This window comes from Dreissena polymorpha, chromosome 13, assembly GCF_020536995.1.
Source record: "Dreissena polymorpha isolate Duluth1 chromosome 13, UMN_Dpol_1.0, whole genome shotgun sequence".
Classification (NCBI taxonomy): domain Eukaryota; kingdom Metazoa; phylum Mollusca; class Bivalvia; order Myida; family Dreissenidae; genus Dreissena; species Dreissena polymorpha.
The window spans coordinates 65,174,145-65,190,628 of NC_068367.1; the positions used below are offsets into that span (position 1 = coordinate 65,174,145).

Consider the following 16,484-nt stretch of genomic DNA (forward strand, 5'->3'; position numbering starts at 1 on the left):
TAAGTGGAATTGAAGGATTGATGTGTGCAAACGGTATGCAATACCCAAAATTCTTCCGCTTTCAACATATCATTTTTGTAACGAATTTTGTCTATGGATGTCTGCGAGTTTGATACTGCTACTGATGGTTGCGAAGGTCCTGGAATTTGAATATCTTCTATCTGCACACTTTCTGTGGCTGTGCCTTCCTGGTTCGAAACAGATGGGCTGTTGTTGTTTTAGATTTAACAGTTTTAACAATAGTACCTTCCTGTTTCACAAAAAACGCATCGCAGGAACCCTGTTTGCATCTCAATTTATTGTTTCTTTGTGGGTTTCCCCTTTCTCGTGGCTTTTCAAAGCGCTTTCCCCCATCTCCCTGATATCAATCGTCTTCATACAGACCCGACAATGTGCTTTTCGAATGACATTTGCTTTCTGTACCCAGGAATATTCAGTTAACCACCCTGGTTTGAAACGACACTTCCCCATCGCTGCGTTTTCACTCGCGAAAATTGATCACAATGGAGAAGCTCTGACGTAGTACACATAATCTGTGACGTGTACACATACCGTTTTGTACCTCAATAGTGTACGAAACTTATATTTAGTAATCAACTTTTTGCGCGAAGGAATTTATGATAAATTTTCGTAATATTTCCCTTAAGAACGATTTAAGTTTATAATTAAAGCAATGATAAAAGTAATTTTGAGCAGAAATAAACATTTTCAAGGATTTTTTTACATGAAATAAGCACTTTTCAAGCACTTTTTCAAGGCAAACCTTTGTTTAAGGGCTTTTCAAGCCTAGGACTCTTTTTCAAGCACTTTTCAAGCCCTGTGCGAACCCTGAAGAACAGAACCATGTTACCCATATTACCAGCGCTCTGAACGGGATTACTTTCAATTAGCTTTCATGTGCTATCTTAAGTTGTTAAATACAGACAAATACTTTCCATTTACCTCGCATCTTCTTGCCTCACACAACAGACTCATATTTCTGGGCGCCCACAGAATATAATTTTTTCAAGCCTTTATGTGCTTTGCTATATAATTTAAACTCATAAAGCCTATCCAATAGAACTTACCCTCACAAGCTTTTACAATACAACTTATCCACAAAAGGGTATCTAATGAACTTTCCCTGATGAGCATATCTAATCGAACTTACCCCCATAAGCCTATCTTATAGACTTACCCTCATGAGTCAATCTTATAGACTTACCCTCATAAGTCTATCTATTAACAAGGGCTGTTTGTAAAACATGCATGCCCCCCTATATGGGCTATAAGTTGTAGTAGCAGCCATTGTGTGAATACGTTTTTTGTCACTATGAATGGTGGTGGTGGTGGTGGTGGTGGTGGTGGTGGTGGCGGTGGTGGTAGCAGCAGAAGAAATAATAGTAGTAGTAGTAGTAGTAGTAGTAGTAGTAGTAGTAGTAGTAGTAGTAGTAGTAGAAGTAGAAGTAGTAGTAGTAGTAGTAGTAGTAGTAGTAGTAGAGTAGTAGTAGTAGTAGTAGTAGTAGTAGTAGTAGTAGTAGTAGTAGTAGTAGTAGTAGTCAGCGATTTTCCTCCTTCTTTATAAAGTACCGGTAAACGGTACTTTCCCAATCAAGCAAAAATTCCCAAATTACCTAATCGGCATCTGAAAAAACAACAATCGACGTCCGAATTTTTTCTCAAAACGACCGAAATTTTCGTAACAAAACCCAACTTTCGGCGAGCGAACAAAGAAAATCGTATAGTTGTGCGTAACCACGCGCTCGATTAATTTGGGGTTTTATTATTCAGCGCGTGCAATCAATAGTGTCGTTACTGTTTCCGGTTCTTTTGTCAGGCAGTCAGCATACTGTTTTATGTCGGTTTGTAACCTTGCCTCTGTGGAAAGGGTGTTCAGTCTAATGAACAATCTTTGCACAAACAATCGGGACCGTCTATCACACGACACATTGACAGCACTAATGATGCTGTGCAGAGAGGTATGCCAGCAACTGATAGATGATCAAACATCAAAGATTGTTGAAATTTTCAAAAAAATGAAAGACAGAGACATTGCTTAACAAGAGATTAAAACAACTTGTAATTGATTTTATGTGTTCTTTATAATATTTTGTTATTTATTTCAACTTAATTACTTAATGGTCATTAAGGCATGCCTGCAAATGATTCTTTTAATGGGTATGTTCAATTAAGTATGAACTGTATGATGTATTCAATAAGACCCAAACTTCACGACGCAATTTTCCCAATTTAAGGATTTCACGACTCGATTTTTTCCCAATTTTGAGGTTTTCACGACTCAATTTTTCCCAATTGGACCGGTACGGGTACTTTTCCCAATTGGACAAGGAAAATCGCTGGTAGTAGTAGTAGTAGTAGTAGTAGTAGTAGCAGCAGCAGCAGCTGCTGCAGCAGCAGCAGCAGCAGTAGTAGTAGTAGTAGTAGTATGCATTACAAAAATGCAGTTAGCCTTACATTTGGTAAAATTTAAATATATTACAAGGGAAGCAAATGCTGTAACAATAAATTTAAACTTATTGCATTTGTTTCCCCTGTATATAGGTAGATATAATAGTGTATTACCTCCCCTGTCCTGCTTATATTTATATAAATCAACAAAATTAAACATTAACACAATATTTAATATACAAAATATACAAAAAATCTCATATTCTGATAATATTTTTACTGATTCACTGTATTTTACTAAAAGGATGATGTTTCATTGGACTGATAATTATAGATTTAGGATTACAGACCAGTTGCTTCAGTAATATTGTTCCGAGTGTTCCCTGTTGGCTCCGTATGCATTCTTGAGTTATCATTCAAAAAACCATTTTACTATTTCGAGTCACCGTGACCTTGACCTTTGACCTAGTGACCTCAAAATCAATAGGGGTCATCTGCGAGTCATGATCAATGTACCTATGAAGTTTCATGATACTAGGCCCAAGCGTTCTTGAGTTATCGTATGACAACCACCTGGTGGACGGACGGACCGACCGACCGACTGACCAACATGAGCAAAGCAATATACCCCCTCTTCTTCGAAGGGGGGCATAATTAAACTTTCCCTCATAAGCCTATCTAAAAGAAATTTCTCTTATAATGCTATATAATAGATCTTTACATCATAAACCTATCTAATAGAACTTTTCCTCATAAGTCTATCTAATAGAACTTTCCCACATGAGCCTACATAATAGAACCTACCCTCATGAGTCTATCTAATACAAGTAATCCTCATAAGCCTACCTAATATAACCTTCTCTCATAAGCCTACCTAATATAACCGACCCTCATAAGCCTACCTAATATAACCTACCCTCATAAGCCTACCTAATAGAACCTACTCTCATAAGCCTACCTTATATAACCTACCCTCATAAGCCTACCTAATAGAACCTACTCTTATAAGCCTACCTAATAGAACCTACCCTCATCAGCCTCTCTAATAGAACCTACTCTTATAAGCCTACCTAATAGAACCTACCCTCATCAGCCTCTCTAATAGAACCTACTCTTATAAGCCTACCTAATAGAACCTACCCTCATCAGCCTCTCTAATAGAACCTACCCTTATAAGCCTACCTAATAGAACCTACCCTCATCAGCCTCTCTAAGAGAACCTACTCTTATAAGCCTACCTAATAGAACCTACCCTAATCAGCCTCTCTAATAGAACCTACTCTTATAAGCCTCTCTAACAGAACCTACCCTCATAAGCCTCTCTAACAGAACCTACCCTCATCAGCCTCTCTAATAGAACCTACTCTTATAAGCCTACCTAATAGAACCTACCCTTATCAGCCTCTCTAATAGAACCTACTCTTATAAGCCTACCTAATAGAACCTACCCTCATCAGCCTCTCTAATAGAACCTACTCTTATAAGTCTACCTAATAGAACCTACCCTCATCAGCCTCTCTAATAGAACCTACCCTCATAAGCCTCTCTAATAGAACCTACCCTCATAAGCCTCTCTAATAGAACCTACCCTCATAAGCCTCTCTAACAGAACCTACCCTCATAAGCCTACCTAATAGAACCTACCCTCATCAGCCTCTCTAATAGAACCTACTCTTATAAGCCTCTCTAACAGAACCTACCCTCATAAGCCTCTCTAACAGAACCTACCCTCATCAGCCTCTCTAATAGAACCTACTCTTATAAGCCTACCTAATAGAACCTACCCTCATCAGCCTCTCTAATAGAACCTACTCTTATAAGCCTACCTAATAGAACCTACCCTCATCAGCCTCTCTAATAGAACCTACTCTTATAAGCCTACCTAATAGAACCTACCCTCATCAGCCTCTCTAATAGAACCTACCCTCATAAGCCTCTCTAATAGAACCTACCCTCATAAGCCTCTCTAATAGAACCTACCCTCATAAGCCTCTCTAATATAACCTACTCTTATAAGCCTCTCTAATAGAACCTACTCTCATAATCCTACCTAATAGAACCTACCCTCATAAGCCTCTCTAATAGAACCTACTCTCATAAGCCTACCTAATAGAACCTACCCTAATCAGCCTCTCTAATAGAACCTACTCTTATAAGCCTACCTAATAGAACCTACCCTCATAAGCCTCTCTAATAGAACCTACTCTCATAAGCCTACCTAATAGAACCTACCCTCATAAGCCTACCTAATAGAACCTACCCTCATAAGCCTACCTAATAGAACCTACCCTCATAAGCCTCTCTAACAGAACCTACCCTCATAAGCCTACCTAATAGAACCTACCCTCATCAGCCTCTCTAATAGAACCTACTCTTATAAGCCTCTCTAACAGAACCTACCCTCATAAGCCTCTCTAACAGAACCTACCCTCATCAGCCTCTCTAATAGAACCTACTCTTATAAGCCTACCTAATAGAACCTACCCTCATAAGCCAACCTAATAGAACCTACCCTCATAAGCCTCTCTAATAGAACCTACCCTCATAAGCCTCTCTAATAGAACCTACCCTCATAAGCCTCTCTAACAGAACCTACTCTTATAAGCCTATAGAATAAAACTAATCCTCATTAGCCAATCTAATAGAACCTACCCTGATAAGCCTATCTAATAGAACCAACCCTTATTAGCATATCTTACAGAACCTATCCTTATTAGCTTAACAGATAAATCTCATAGAACTTACCATCATTGGTCTATCTAAATGAACTTGCGCTCAAGAGTATCTAGTAGACTTTACTCTCATAAGCCTATTTAATAAAACTTACCCTCATAATTCTATCTAATAGAACGTGTACATGGGCATGTACTATATCCCGTACCACAGGAACATCAACATTTGATATTAGCTCACACTGCAATATACAAAGAAAACAAAAGATTCCTTTTCTGCAAATTTATACATGTATACATGAATGACAATTACAGTCTTATGACGTATCTGGAACTGCATAGTAATTTTATCTTTATTGATATTAATACATGTAACTAGGATGTTACTTTTTTTAATAGATAAACTGTGTTCAGTTGATAATTGAGAATCATATGACGAATCTCTGTCCCCAATTATCAACAGAAAAACGAGATTTGCAAATCGAAACTATGTCTCTTAAATACAACTTTATTATACCTAAGGACATTTGTGAATAGATTTAAGTGCTCACCTTAAGTTAAATAAACTGATTTAATTTTAATATCTACATTCATAAGCAATGAAATATTGGACATTTAGCCAAAATATTACTTACCAGAAATATACTTGAGGCTTTTACTGTGTGGTTCTCTGGCAATGAAAGACCCACAATTCCTAAAAATATAAAGGATTGAGATGACTCAAAAATTTCACTCACTATATGCTTCTTTGTCACAAGGCATATTCAGTTCAGTTTCAAATAATGCTTACTAAACAATACAACATTCATAACTACGAAGTTTCGCGTTGATATAATTAATAATCAAGCCTTGGAAATATGAAAGCAGGTGTTATGACTGTTGTATATTGCCCCTCCGATTATTGAGATCTCTCTTCCTTTGAAAGGAACAGTTGTTACCTCGTAAAGTTTGCAAGATATATCTCATTCAAAATTCAAATGAAATAAATTAAACTAGAAATGGCGCGGCAGAGGCCGACGCGTATCCCCATGCCGAATGTTTGACCTAGGTGTGCCCCAGGGTTGGTAATGGGGCCATGCATAGCTGAGATTGACCGTATTGTCATAAGAGAAGTTCATCATCAATTAGAAGTGAATTGGTGTAGAAATGAAGAAGTTATAGTAAAAGGCAATTTTGGGTGGGTGTGACATATGTGGGCAGGGCGCCCCAGTGTTGGTAATTGTGCCATGCATAGTTGAGATTGACCATATTGTCATAAGAGAAGTTCAGTATCAATTTGAAGTGAATCGGTGTAGAAAAGAAAAAATTATAGTAAAAGGCAATTTTGGGTGGGTGTGGTCTATGTGGGCGGGGCCCCAGGGTTGGTAATGGGGCCATGCATAGTTGAGATTGACCGTATTGTCATAAGAGAGGTTCAGTATCAATTTGAAGTGAATCGGTGTAGAAATGAAGAAATTATAGTAAAAGGCAATTTTGGGTGGGTGTGGTCTATGTGGGCAGGGCGCCCCAGGGTTGGTAATGGGGCCATGCATAGTTGAGATGGACTGTATAGTCATAAGAGAAGTTCAATATCAATTGAAGTGAATCGGTGTAGAAATGAAGAAATTATAGTAAAGGCAATTTTGGGTGGGTGTGGTCTATGTGGGCGGGGCCCCAGGGTTGGTTATGGGGCCATGCATAGTTGAGATTGACCCTAATGTCATAAGAGAAGTTCAGTATCAATTTGAAGTGAATCCGTGTAGAAATGAAAAAATTATAGTAAATGGAATTTTTTGGTGGGTGTGGCCTATGTGGGCGGGCGCCCCAGGGTTGGGATTGGGGCCATGCATAGTTGAGATTGACCCTAATGTCATAACAAAAGTTCAGTATCAATTTGAAGTGAATCCGTGTAGAAATGAAAAAATTTTAGTAAATGGAAATTTTTGGTGGGTGTGGCCTATGTGGGCGGGGCGCCCCAGGGTTGGGAATGGGGCCATGCATGGTTGAGATTGACCGTATTGTTATAAGAGAGGTCCAGTATCAATTTGAAGTGAATCGGTGTAGAAATAAAGAAGTAAATGTAAAATAACCTAAAAAAATGAGTGATAATTTCTGACGCGGCCCCACCCCAACCGCTATAACTTTTGACCCAGGGGTCAGATCAAAATTCCAAATAGTGCAGGGTCGCACATATGCTCATAGCTACCATGTGTGTAAGTTTCAAGGTTCTAGTGCTTTTAGTGTAGGAGGAGATAGTGGCCAGGACGGACGGACAGACAGACAGACAGACGGACGGACGGACGGACGGCGGAGATAACCACAATATCCCCACCTTTTTTTCAAAAAGCGTGGGGATAAAAATTAATTATACATCTTAACAAGTTGATACTTCATAAAATTTGCCAGATAGACCTCATTCAAAATTTACATGTAATAAATTACAGATAATTAACCCATTTATTCTTAGTGGACTCTCCAATCCTTAAAATTGGATCAATTTATTTCCAAAATTAGGGATGTCTAGTATATTTATTCCTATATTGAGAATATTTCTTACAGAAATTCCTTTAAGCAAATAGCACAGACCCTGATGAGACGCCGCATTATACGGCGTCTCATCTGGGTCTATGCTGTTTGCCAAGGCCTTTTTTCTAGATGCTAGGCATACATGGGTTAAATTTAGTAAACAATTTTAAGAAAGGGCAATAACCCTAAAAACATGATCACAAAAATTATGGTTCTTGTGCACTGCTTATCCCATTAATTAGTTAAACCTACATACTAGTATTAAGTTTCAAGATGATACCTCCATTAGGTTTCAAGATATGCTCTGTGCACAATTTAAATTTAGCAAGAGCTATAGTTCTTGTTCACTACACATCCCCATAATGAGATCTATATACTAACTACGTTTTAAACTAATACCTCTTGAACCTTTTAACAAATTCTCAGGATGAAATTTAAGTACAGTAATAAACAAAATGATAAACCTTTTTTTAGTTTTGGCCATATGCTCCAGAAACAATTTAAGACTTAACATTATTTAAGAAAAATAACTCTACAAATAAAGGAGCAGGAGCTACTGTTCTTATGCTCTGAAAATCTCCTCAAAATGATCTATCTTGCGCTATACTGTTAAGTTTCAACTTGATGCCTTTTTTTGTTTTAAAGATACGTTTTGCATAAAATTAAAGTAAATTGTTTAAATAAAGAGCTACAGTTCTTAAATAGGGGAGCAGGAGTTATGGTTTTTGTGCACTTCACACCTACTTGATAAGATCTAACCACCTATGAAGTTCAAAGTTGATACCTCTTTCAGTTCCTGAAATATGCACAGGACAAAAAACCACACGACATCAATGAACATGACAACGCAAGATGGACAGCCAGACACCAGTAACCCCCACCTTACGACTTGTTTGTGTGGGAATATCATTAAACAAGGTCCTCAGCCTCAAGGATGCCTTTCTTTATCATATAATGGCTTTACGCCAAACACTTGATTCAATTCTCAATCTGTTCGCTGACCTACGGAGCAGCCATACAGTGTTTGCAGTTCCAAGGCATTAACATCATGATAAGAGTTTTATTCAGGTAGCATTAACAACTAACTATGTACCGGTAGCTTCTTTATTTCATTTTGTTATATTTACCTACTCAAGTTGAAAATGCTAATTTTGGCATGTCTTTGAAAAAATATTTAAATGCATATGTTTGATAATGTACCAGGCAATTAACAAGATCCAGAATTAAGATTTAGGGAGGTGAGATGCTAATTTTTCCCATTTTGAACAGGTACTGGTAATTTTTGGATTCACCTAACAAAGACTGACACCTAACATCAGAACACTATATGGTGGACATTCGTTGCTTCAAAATTGAATTATTAATAAAAGTTACACGCGGGATAAACTTGGACGGGCGAACGGAAAATTTAATAAAAACATAAAACCACCATTGTGGCAACTAAATTGAGCTCCCACATTTCTGCATTGAGACCTCTGACTTCAACGTTTTATATTGACCTTTAAGCAGGGATCATATTTTCCCGCAACATCAATCGGTCTGGATTAAATGGGGAAAGTGTCCGAAAATTTATATCCGAAATCATGACAAATTACGTCAACATATATACCATTGATTTTGCCATTCATGACGGTGGTATAATAAATGTACAAGTTTAATTGCCTTTGGCATTTTTTTTAAACGGAACATACGAGTTTTCTCAATTGGTTTTATGATTTTTTTTTCTCTTTTATTGTTGTTTCGTGTGCTGTTGTATCTGACTTTTTTCATCGTTGTCAATATTAATTATCTGTGTAAGTCTATACCGATGTTTTAAATCGTTGTCGACTCGATAATAGCTTACATACATGCACTGAACCTAACAAATGTCTGTGCGTAGGTTGGATACTTAAGGCAACGGCATGGTTCTTGCGCACAACATAGAAATGATGGCTCAGGATATATAGTAATAGAAGTATTTAAGTAGGAAATGAATCTGAATTACCCTTACCTGCTTGAAACAGGGTTGGTATATCCGTACCAGAATCGAAGAAAGCACTTTTGGACTTTTTGATTACCTGAAAATATTATAGTATTAACAGATTTAAGAACATAAATCAGAATATTTTTCCAGTCGCGCTAAAATTTATGATATATTTATGCTATGTCGCAATGCCACTATAAATGTTTGCCAATGATTTGTTGCCAAAAAAAATCTTCTCTCAATGTATCAACAGAATATTATTGGATAACAAGTTGATCTTAAATAAACTAAATAATCTTGTAAAAATATTTTTTTTTAAACTTCTAGAAATTTCATCCCATTCATAAATCTATTTTTTTTTAAATATAATATTCTAAAATCTCTTCAAAAGATTGATATATTAAAAAATATATCTTCAACAAGGAGTATTGCAGATAAAAAAGAATAACATACCTGCGCTAAAACTAACATAAATGACTCCACAATATCTGTGTGGCTCTGTATAGCTGTCATTTCTGAAAGTGTAATAAAGAGGTACATCTGAAAGTGTAATAAAGAGGTACATCTGAAAGTGTGATAAAGAAGTTAATCTGAAAGTGTAATAAAGAGGTACATCTGAAAGTGTAATAAAGAGGTACATCTGAAAGTGTAATAAAGAGGTACATCTGAAAGGGTACTGAAGAGGTACATCTGAAAGTGTAATAAAGAGGTACATCTGAAAGTGTAATAAAGAGGTACATCTGAAAGTGTAATAAAGAGGTACATCTGAAAGGGTAATGAAGAGGAACATCTGAAAGGGTAATGAAGAGGTACATCTGAAAGGGTAATGAAGAGGTACATCTGAAAGTGTAATAAAGAGGTACATCTGAAAGTGTAATACAGAGGTACATCTGAAAGGGTAATGAAGAGGTACATCTGAAAGTGTAATAAAGAGGTACATCTGAAAGTGTAATAAAGAGGTACATCTGAAAGTGTAATAAAGAGGTACATCTTAAAGCGTAATACAGAGGTACATCTGAAAGGGTAATGAAGAGGTACATCTGAAAGTGTAATAAAGAGGTACATCTGAAAGGGTAATGAAGAGGTACATCTGAAAGGGTAATACAGAGGTACATCTGAAAGGGTAATGAAGAGGTACATCTGAAAGTGTAATAAAGAGGTACATCTGAAAGTGTAATAAAGAGCTACATCTTAAAGTGTAATACAGAGGTACATCTGAAAGGGTAATGAAGAGGTACATCTGAAAGTGTAATAAAGAGGTACATCTGAAAGGGTAATGAAGAGGTACATCTGAAAGGGTAATACAGAGGTACATCTGAAAGTGTAATAAAGAGGTACATCTGAAAGGGTAATGAAGAGGTACATCTGAAAGGGTAATGAAGAGGTACATCTGAAAGGGTAATAAAGAGGTACATCTGAAAGGGTAATGAAGAGGTACATCTGAAAGTGTAATAAAGAGGTACATCTGAAAGTGTAATAAAGAGCTACATCTTAAAGCGTAATACAGAGGTACATCTGAAAGTGTTATAAAAGATACACCTGAAAGTGTAATAAAGGGACAAGTATGCAATAAAGCAATAAATCTGAAAGTGTAATAACAAAGCACATACACCAACACACCAAGAGACCTGATGAAGGTGGCTTAAATGTTTTGTTCATTATAATTTAGTATAAGTAGTGGTATTTTGATATGTCTCTGACAATGTCACTAACTACAGCTATAGTGTAAGCTATATGCTACTTCAGGGCACAGGAACTAGCTTAAAAGATGTCAGACATGGGTATGATTGCTTATTTTCTGATTAATTATCATTTAATTTATTTCGTAAATATTGACATGCACACAGCAACAATGATCTTTGTCAAACCCAAACAATGTTATCTCTAGTTGACAAGATGCACTACCATTGTCTAGGAAGTCAATGTTTATATGAGTTGCGTTCTAAGAAAACTGGGCATAATACATGTGCGTAAAGTGTCGTCCCAGATTAGCATGTGCAGTCCGAACAGGCTAATCAGGGACGACACTTTCCGCTTTTATGGTATTTTTAGTTTCAAGGAAGTCCCACCTTACCGAAAATCAAGTTTAGGCGGAAAGTGTCGTCCCTGATTAGCCTGTGCGGACTTCACAGGCCAATCTGGGACGACACTTTTCGCACATGCATTATTCCCAGTTTCCTCAGAATGCGACACATATTACCACTCCACTTTCCTCACCTCTTTGAAAGAGAGTCTGTGTCTTGGCACAGACAGCCTGAATCAACGCCTTGGCTGACTCCTGGAACTCACAGTCCGTGTGGAACACCAAGATAAGCTGCAAGGATAGAGTGATTAATACTAACTGCTGACAAATACAATCATGTCTGAATTCATGCTCTTCTTATCTATATTTTTCTTTACAATGTATTTGACATTTTGGTTAAATCAAAATTTGGATATTTTGTGTGTAGGTTTTTAACGATAAAATCGTTAATGACCTATTGTCCTCTTTCATCAAATAAAACAATTAAAGAATTATTATACACAAAAACATATAAATATACAAAAAAACATTCAACACCTAATTGCTTTAAATGTGAACGAGAAAAACTTTCTGGTGCATTTGCAAAAGCATGGTTCCACGTCTTGTATGTGTTTTGGTCAAAAGTTGCAATGTGGGTAACCTTCGAGAACATTTGTCAAAGCATGGTTCCCTGCCTAACTGTTCAGTGAGGTCCTGCATTGTAATGACCAAGGGAACCATCCAGTACATTTTTCAAAACATGATTCCTTGCCTACGTGTTTGGTTAGATCCAGAAGTGCAATATGGGGAACTGTCCAGTGCTTTTTTTAAAGCATGGTTCCCTGCTTACCTGTTTAGTGAGGACCAGAATTGCAATGTGGGGAACCATCCATAACATTTTTCAAAGCATGGTTCCCTGCCTAACTGTTTAATGGGGTCCAGAATTGCAATGTGGGGAACCGTCCAGTACATTTATCAATACATAGTTCCCTCCTTACCTGTTTAGTGAGGTCCAGAATAGCAATGTGGGGAACTGTCTGGTACATTTGTATAAGAAGCTGGGCAACATCTTTTGACAATGGGGTAAAGTCATCCATCAATGTCTGTAGGGATCGCTTCAACATGTCACACACAGCCTGAAAATAATTGTGTGCAGCTTTTTGCCATGTCCCATTTGGGTTGACACAAAACAGCTCTGTTATGTCTGTTTTGTCTTTTTTCAACATGAGAGACAATTTAACTTACAAACAGATTTTGTGTTTGTTATGAATTGTTTAAATAGAACCCTTTTGTTGTACCGAGCTCTGCTCTATATGGAACACACAACACCCTAAAGCTAGATTGATTTTCAATGTTTCACAATGATCTAAACATTTGACATAATAATAACGCAAGTTTTCCATCACATTTACCAAAATACACATATATAACTTGGGCATTTCTTAGCCAAATTGAAATTGAAATGTGTTTAAACCAAACACTCAAACTATGCTTCTATATACAGATTAATTGATACAAAACACAAAATGTGAAATATTGTTATTGAATTGATGTATTTTAATTGCGCAGAACTTACAAAGACGCTTGATAGAATCATGTGTTATTAAATAATTGACAAATGACCTAAATGTTAATTTTTGTATCATCCATTCACAAACCTCAATAACACTAGTGTCTGTAATCCACACTGCCACAATGCTCTGCAAGATAGGTGCCACTTTTTGCAGTATCACAAACACCTGAAATTGAAGAGAACACAAGCACCTTAATATAAAGCTTTTTAAAAGTTCATTACCTGGATTCACGTCTTATTTAATATCTTATGAAAAATTAAAGTTACAATTTATCTGTTTTGGACCTATGTAATTCGTTATAACCTACGTTTATGATTAACAAATTTCAGTAATTCTAATCATTCTCTTCCATTTTTTACCATAACCTTTATTTAATAATCATATTGATCATAAATGTCTCGTTGACAGGAGCAAACAAATTCAGAGATTACTTAAATTTGAGCTAAGATCTTTGATAAGAGAGGGCCCAGGTTTCTATATACTCACACCTTCTAAAAATTCATTCAAAACTTCCCAATTGAAAGTTTGACTTTCAGATAAACATTTGAAAAACAAGAGATGTGTTTGTCAGAAACACAATGCCCCCTATTGCGCCGCTTTAAAGCAATAAATTTGACCTTTGACCTTGAAGGATGACAATGACCTTTCACCACTCAAAATTTGCAGCTCCATGAGATACACATGCATGCCAAATATCAAGTTGCTATTTTCAATATTGCAAAAATTATGAAGAAGGTTAAAGTTTTGGTTAAAGTTTTTGATTTTGTTTTTTTGACCTTTGACCTTGAAGGATGACCTTGACCTTGACCTTTCACCACTCAAAATGTGCAGCTCCATGAGAAACACATGCATGCCAAATATCAAATTGCTATCTTGAATATTGCAAAAGTTATGACCAAGGTTAAAGTTTTGGTTACAGTTTTGGGACACACACACACACACACACACAATGACAGACAGGCCAAAAACAATATACCCCCGATCTTTCGATCCGGGGGCATACAAACATTTGTTCAGAGCAGAAATAAAGACATTTATGTTGTAATAACCATATTGCTTTTAAAATTTTGTATTGTTTATAATCCAACATTATACCTCTTTCAAATTTGTGATAAATTGATACTAAATGTCCCTATTTCTTGAGTTTAGGTAATATTCCTGACATGGTAAAACAAACAAGAGATGTGTTTGTCAGAAACACAATGCCCCCTACTGCTCCTCTATTAAGCCATGTATTTGACCTTTGACCTTGAAGGATGACCTTGACCTTTCACCACTCAAAATGTACAGCTCCATGAGATACACATGCATGCCAAATATCAAGTTGCTATTTTCAATATTACAAAAGTTATGACCAAAGTTAAAGTTTTGGGACAGAATGACAGACAGACAGACAGGCCAAAAACGATCTATCCCCGATCATTCAATCCGGGGGCATAAAAAGCTGTATTCTCACCGGTTTTGGTCCTTCCTTGTTGAGTTTTTCCCCCTTCCTGTCCCTGTCTGTGTCTAGAGAGCCAAAGAGCCAGCTCATCATATTCAGCTTTAGGAGGATGCTGTTCTTCACCACACCGGACGGCTGGAAAATACACAATGGCAGTTCTGTCGTGTGACCTTATAAGCAAATGTGTCTTGTTCTGTGAAAATTGGGCAAAATGCATGTGCGTAAAGTGTCGTCCCAGATTAGCCTGTGCAGTCCGCACAGGCTAATCAGGGACGACACTTTCCGCTTGTATGACTTTTTTGTTAAAATGAAGTCTCTTCTTAGCAAAAATCCAATTTAGGCGGAAAGTGTCCTCCCTGCCTGCACAGGCTAATCTGGGACGACACTTTACGCACATGCATTTTGCCTAGTTTTCTCAGAACACGACTGAAATTATAAGCCACATCATGCGAAAATGGTTCTTATGCCCTATGCGGCCAGCATAGCTCCTGACCAGCCTGGGCATTGGCACAGTCAGGTCTGGTGCTACCCTGTCGGCTTTAAAATGTGACTCAATGTATCGTTGTCTCCTAAGCGGACAGATAAACTCTAGACAAGACTGCACAAATGAGCATGTTCTTTTAGTCAACTGGCTGGATATGGCAGAAGACCCATTTTTGCACAACATGGCTCATAAAACTATTTGGCAGCAAGAAAATGTTACAAGCCTCTCTATACAACTTGGAATCTGAGCAAACCCTGGTTATAATAATAATTGGTCGAGATGCTGTTTGAATTAAATTGTTGACAACAAGATATGATTGTATATAAAATGGTTTCTGCACATTGACCCCTGTCATTTACCGGTTCCTTGGTGAGTTGTTCCAGCTCTGAGATTTGTGGGGTTAGAACAGGATCCAGCATTTCCAGAATGTCACCGTACGGCATCACAGACAGCGCATGGCCGATACACGACATAATGCGCACGTTCTCACGGGACTGAAGATGGAGTGAATAGGGAATAAATTGTGGGACAGCCTTTGCCAATTGACAAATGACTTAACGGAAGGCGTAACAAAATATCATATTGATTCAGTTTTTTAACAAGAGCTGTAATCGTGAAACTCAATGCCCCCTACTGCGCCGCTTTGAAGCCATATATTTGACCTTTGACCCTGAAGGATGACCTTGACCTTTAACCACTTAAAATGTGCAGCTCCACGAGATACACATGCGGGCCAAATATCGAGTTGCTATCTTCAATATTGCGAAATTTGACCTTGACCTTGAAGGATGACCTTGACCTTTCACCACTCATAAATGTGCAGCTCCATGAGATACGCATGCATGCTAAATATCGAGATGCTATCTTCAATATTGCAATATTTGACCTTTGACCTTGAAGGATGACCTTGACCTTTCACCACTAAAAATGTGCAGGTCCATGAGATACACATGCATGCCAAATATCAAATTGCTATCTTCAATATTGAAAATTTTTGACCTTTGACCTTGACCTTGAAGGATGACCTTGACTTTGACATTTCACCACTCAAAATGTGCAGCTCCATGAGATAGGCATGCATGCCAACTATCCAGTTGCTATCTTCAATATTTTAAAATTTGACCTTGAAGGATGACCTTGACCCTTCAACACTCAAAATGTGCAGCTAAATGAGCAATGCATGAATGCCAAATATTGAATTGCTATTTTCAATATTGCAATATTTGACCTTTGACCTTGAAGGATGACCTTGCCTTTCACCACTCAAAATGTGCAGCTCCATGAGATACACATGCATGCCAAATATCAAGTTGCTATCTTCAATATAGCAAAAGTTATGGGCAATGTTAAAGTTTTCGGACAGACAGACACTGACTGAGGAACAGACAGATGAACAGTTCAAAAACTATATGCCACCCTTCGGGGGCATAAAAAAGTTATGGCAAATGTTAG

General features: G+C 37.3%; 2 protein-coding genes and 1 long non-coding RNA gene across 7 annotated transcripts in view; 1 reads left to right on the forward strand and 2 right to left on the reverse strand.

Annotated features, from left to right (window-relative positions):
• Positions 1 to 16,484, forward strand: part of LOC127855270 (uncharacterized) — a 224,944-nt gene that overhangs the window by 64,379 nt on the left and 144,081 nt on the right. The gene's annotated exons all lie outside the window — the stretch shown is intronic.
• The window catches only part of LOC127855256 (importin-13-like), a 70,777-nt gene that overhangs the window by 14,418 nt on the left and 39,875 nt on the right, over positions 1 to 16,484 (reverse strand). For both annotated transcript variants that reach the window (XM_052390696.1, XM_052390695.1), the window contains exons 19-27: positions 15,392 to 15,526; positions 14,561 to 14,683; positions 13,189 to 13,269; positions 12,529 to 12,666; positions 11,746 to 11,842; positions 9,982 to 10,043; positions 9,556 to 9,622; positions 5,696 to 5,754; positions 5,216 to 5,302 (exon numbers count right to left, since the gene is read on the reverse strand). In XM_052390696.1, the coding sequence (XP_052246656.1) occupies positions 5,216 to 5,302; positions 5,696 to 5,754; positions 9,556 to 9,622; positions 9,982 to 10,043; positions 11,746 to 11,842; positions 12,529 to 12,666; positions 13,189 to 13,269; positions 14,561 to 14,683; positions 15,392 to 15,526 (849 nt within the window). The remainder of the gene's footprint in view (positions 1 to 5,215; positions 5,303 to 5,695; positions 5,755 to 9,555; positions 9,623 to 9,981; positions 10,044 to 11,745; positions 11,843 to 12,528; positions 12,667 to 13,188; positions 13,270 to 14,560; positions 14,684 to 15,391; positions 15,527 to 16,484) is intronic.
• Positions 2,396 to 5,202, reverse strand: LOC127855294 (uncharacterized). 4 transcript variants are annotated; one of them, XR_008037461.1, is made up of 3 exons: positions 4,113 to 5,202; positions 3,721 to 3,776; positions 2,396 to 3,524 (listed from the first exon to the last, which is right to left on the reverse strand). It is a non-coding gene; the product is annotated as an uncharacterized LOC127855294 (long non-coding RNA). The 4 variants fall into 4 exon arrangements; XR_008037460.1 differs by lacking the exon at positions 3,721 to 3,776 and adding an exon at positions 3,805 to 3,832 and having other exon boundaries at positions 2,396 to 3,552; XR_008037462.1 differs by having other exon boundaries at positions 3,721 to 3,832.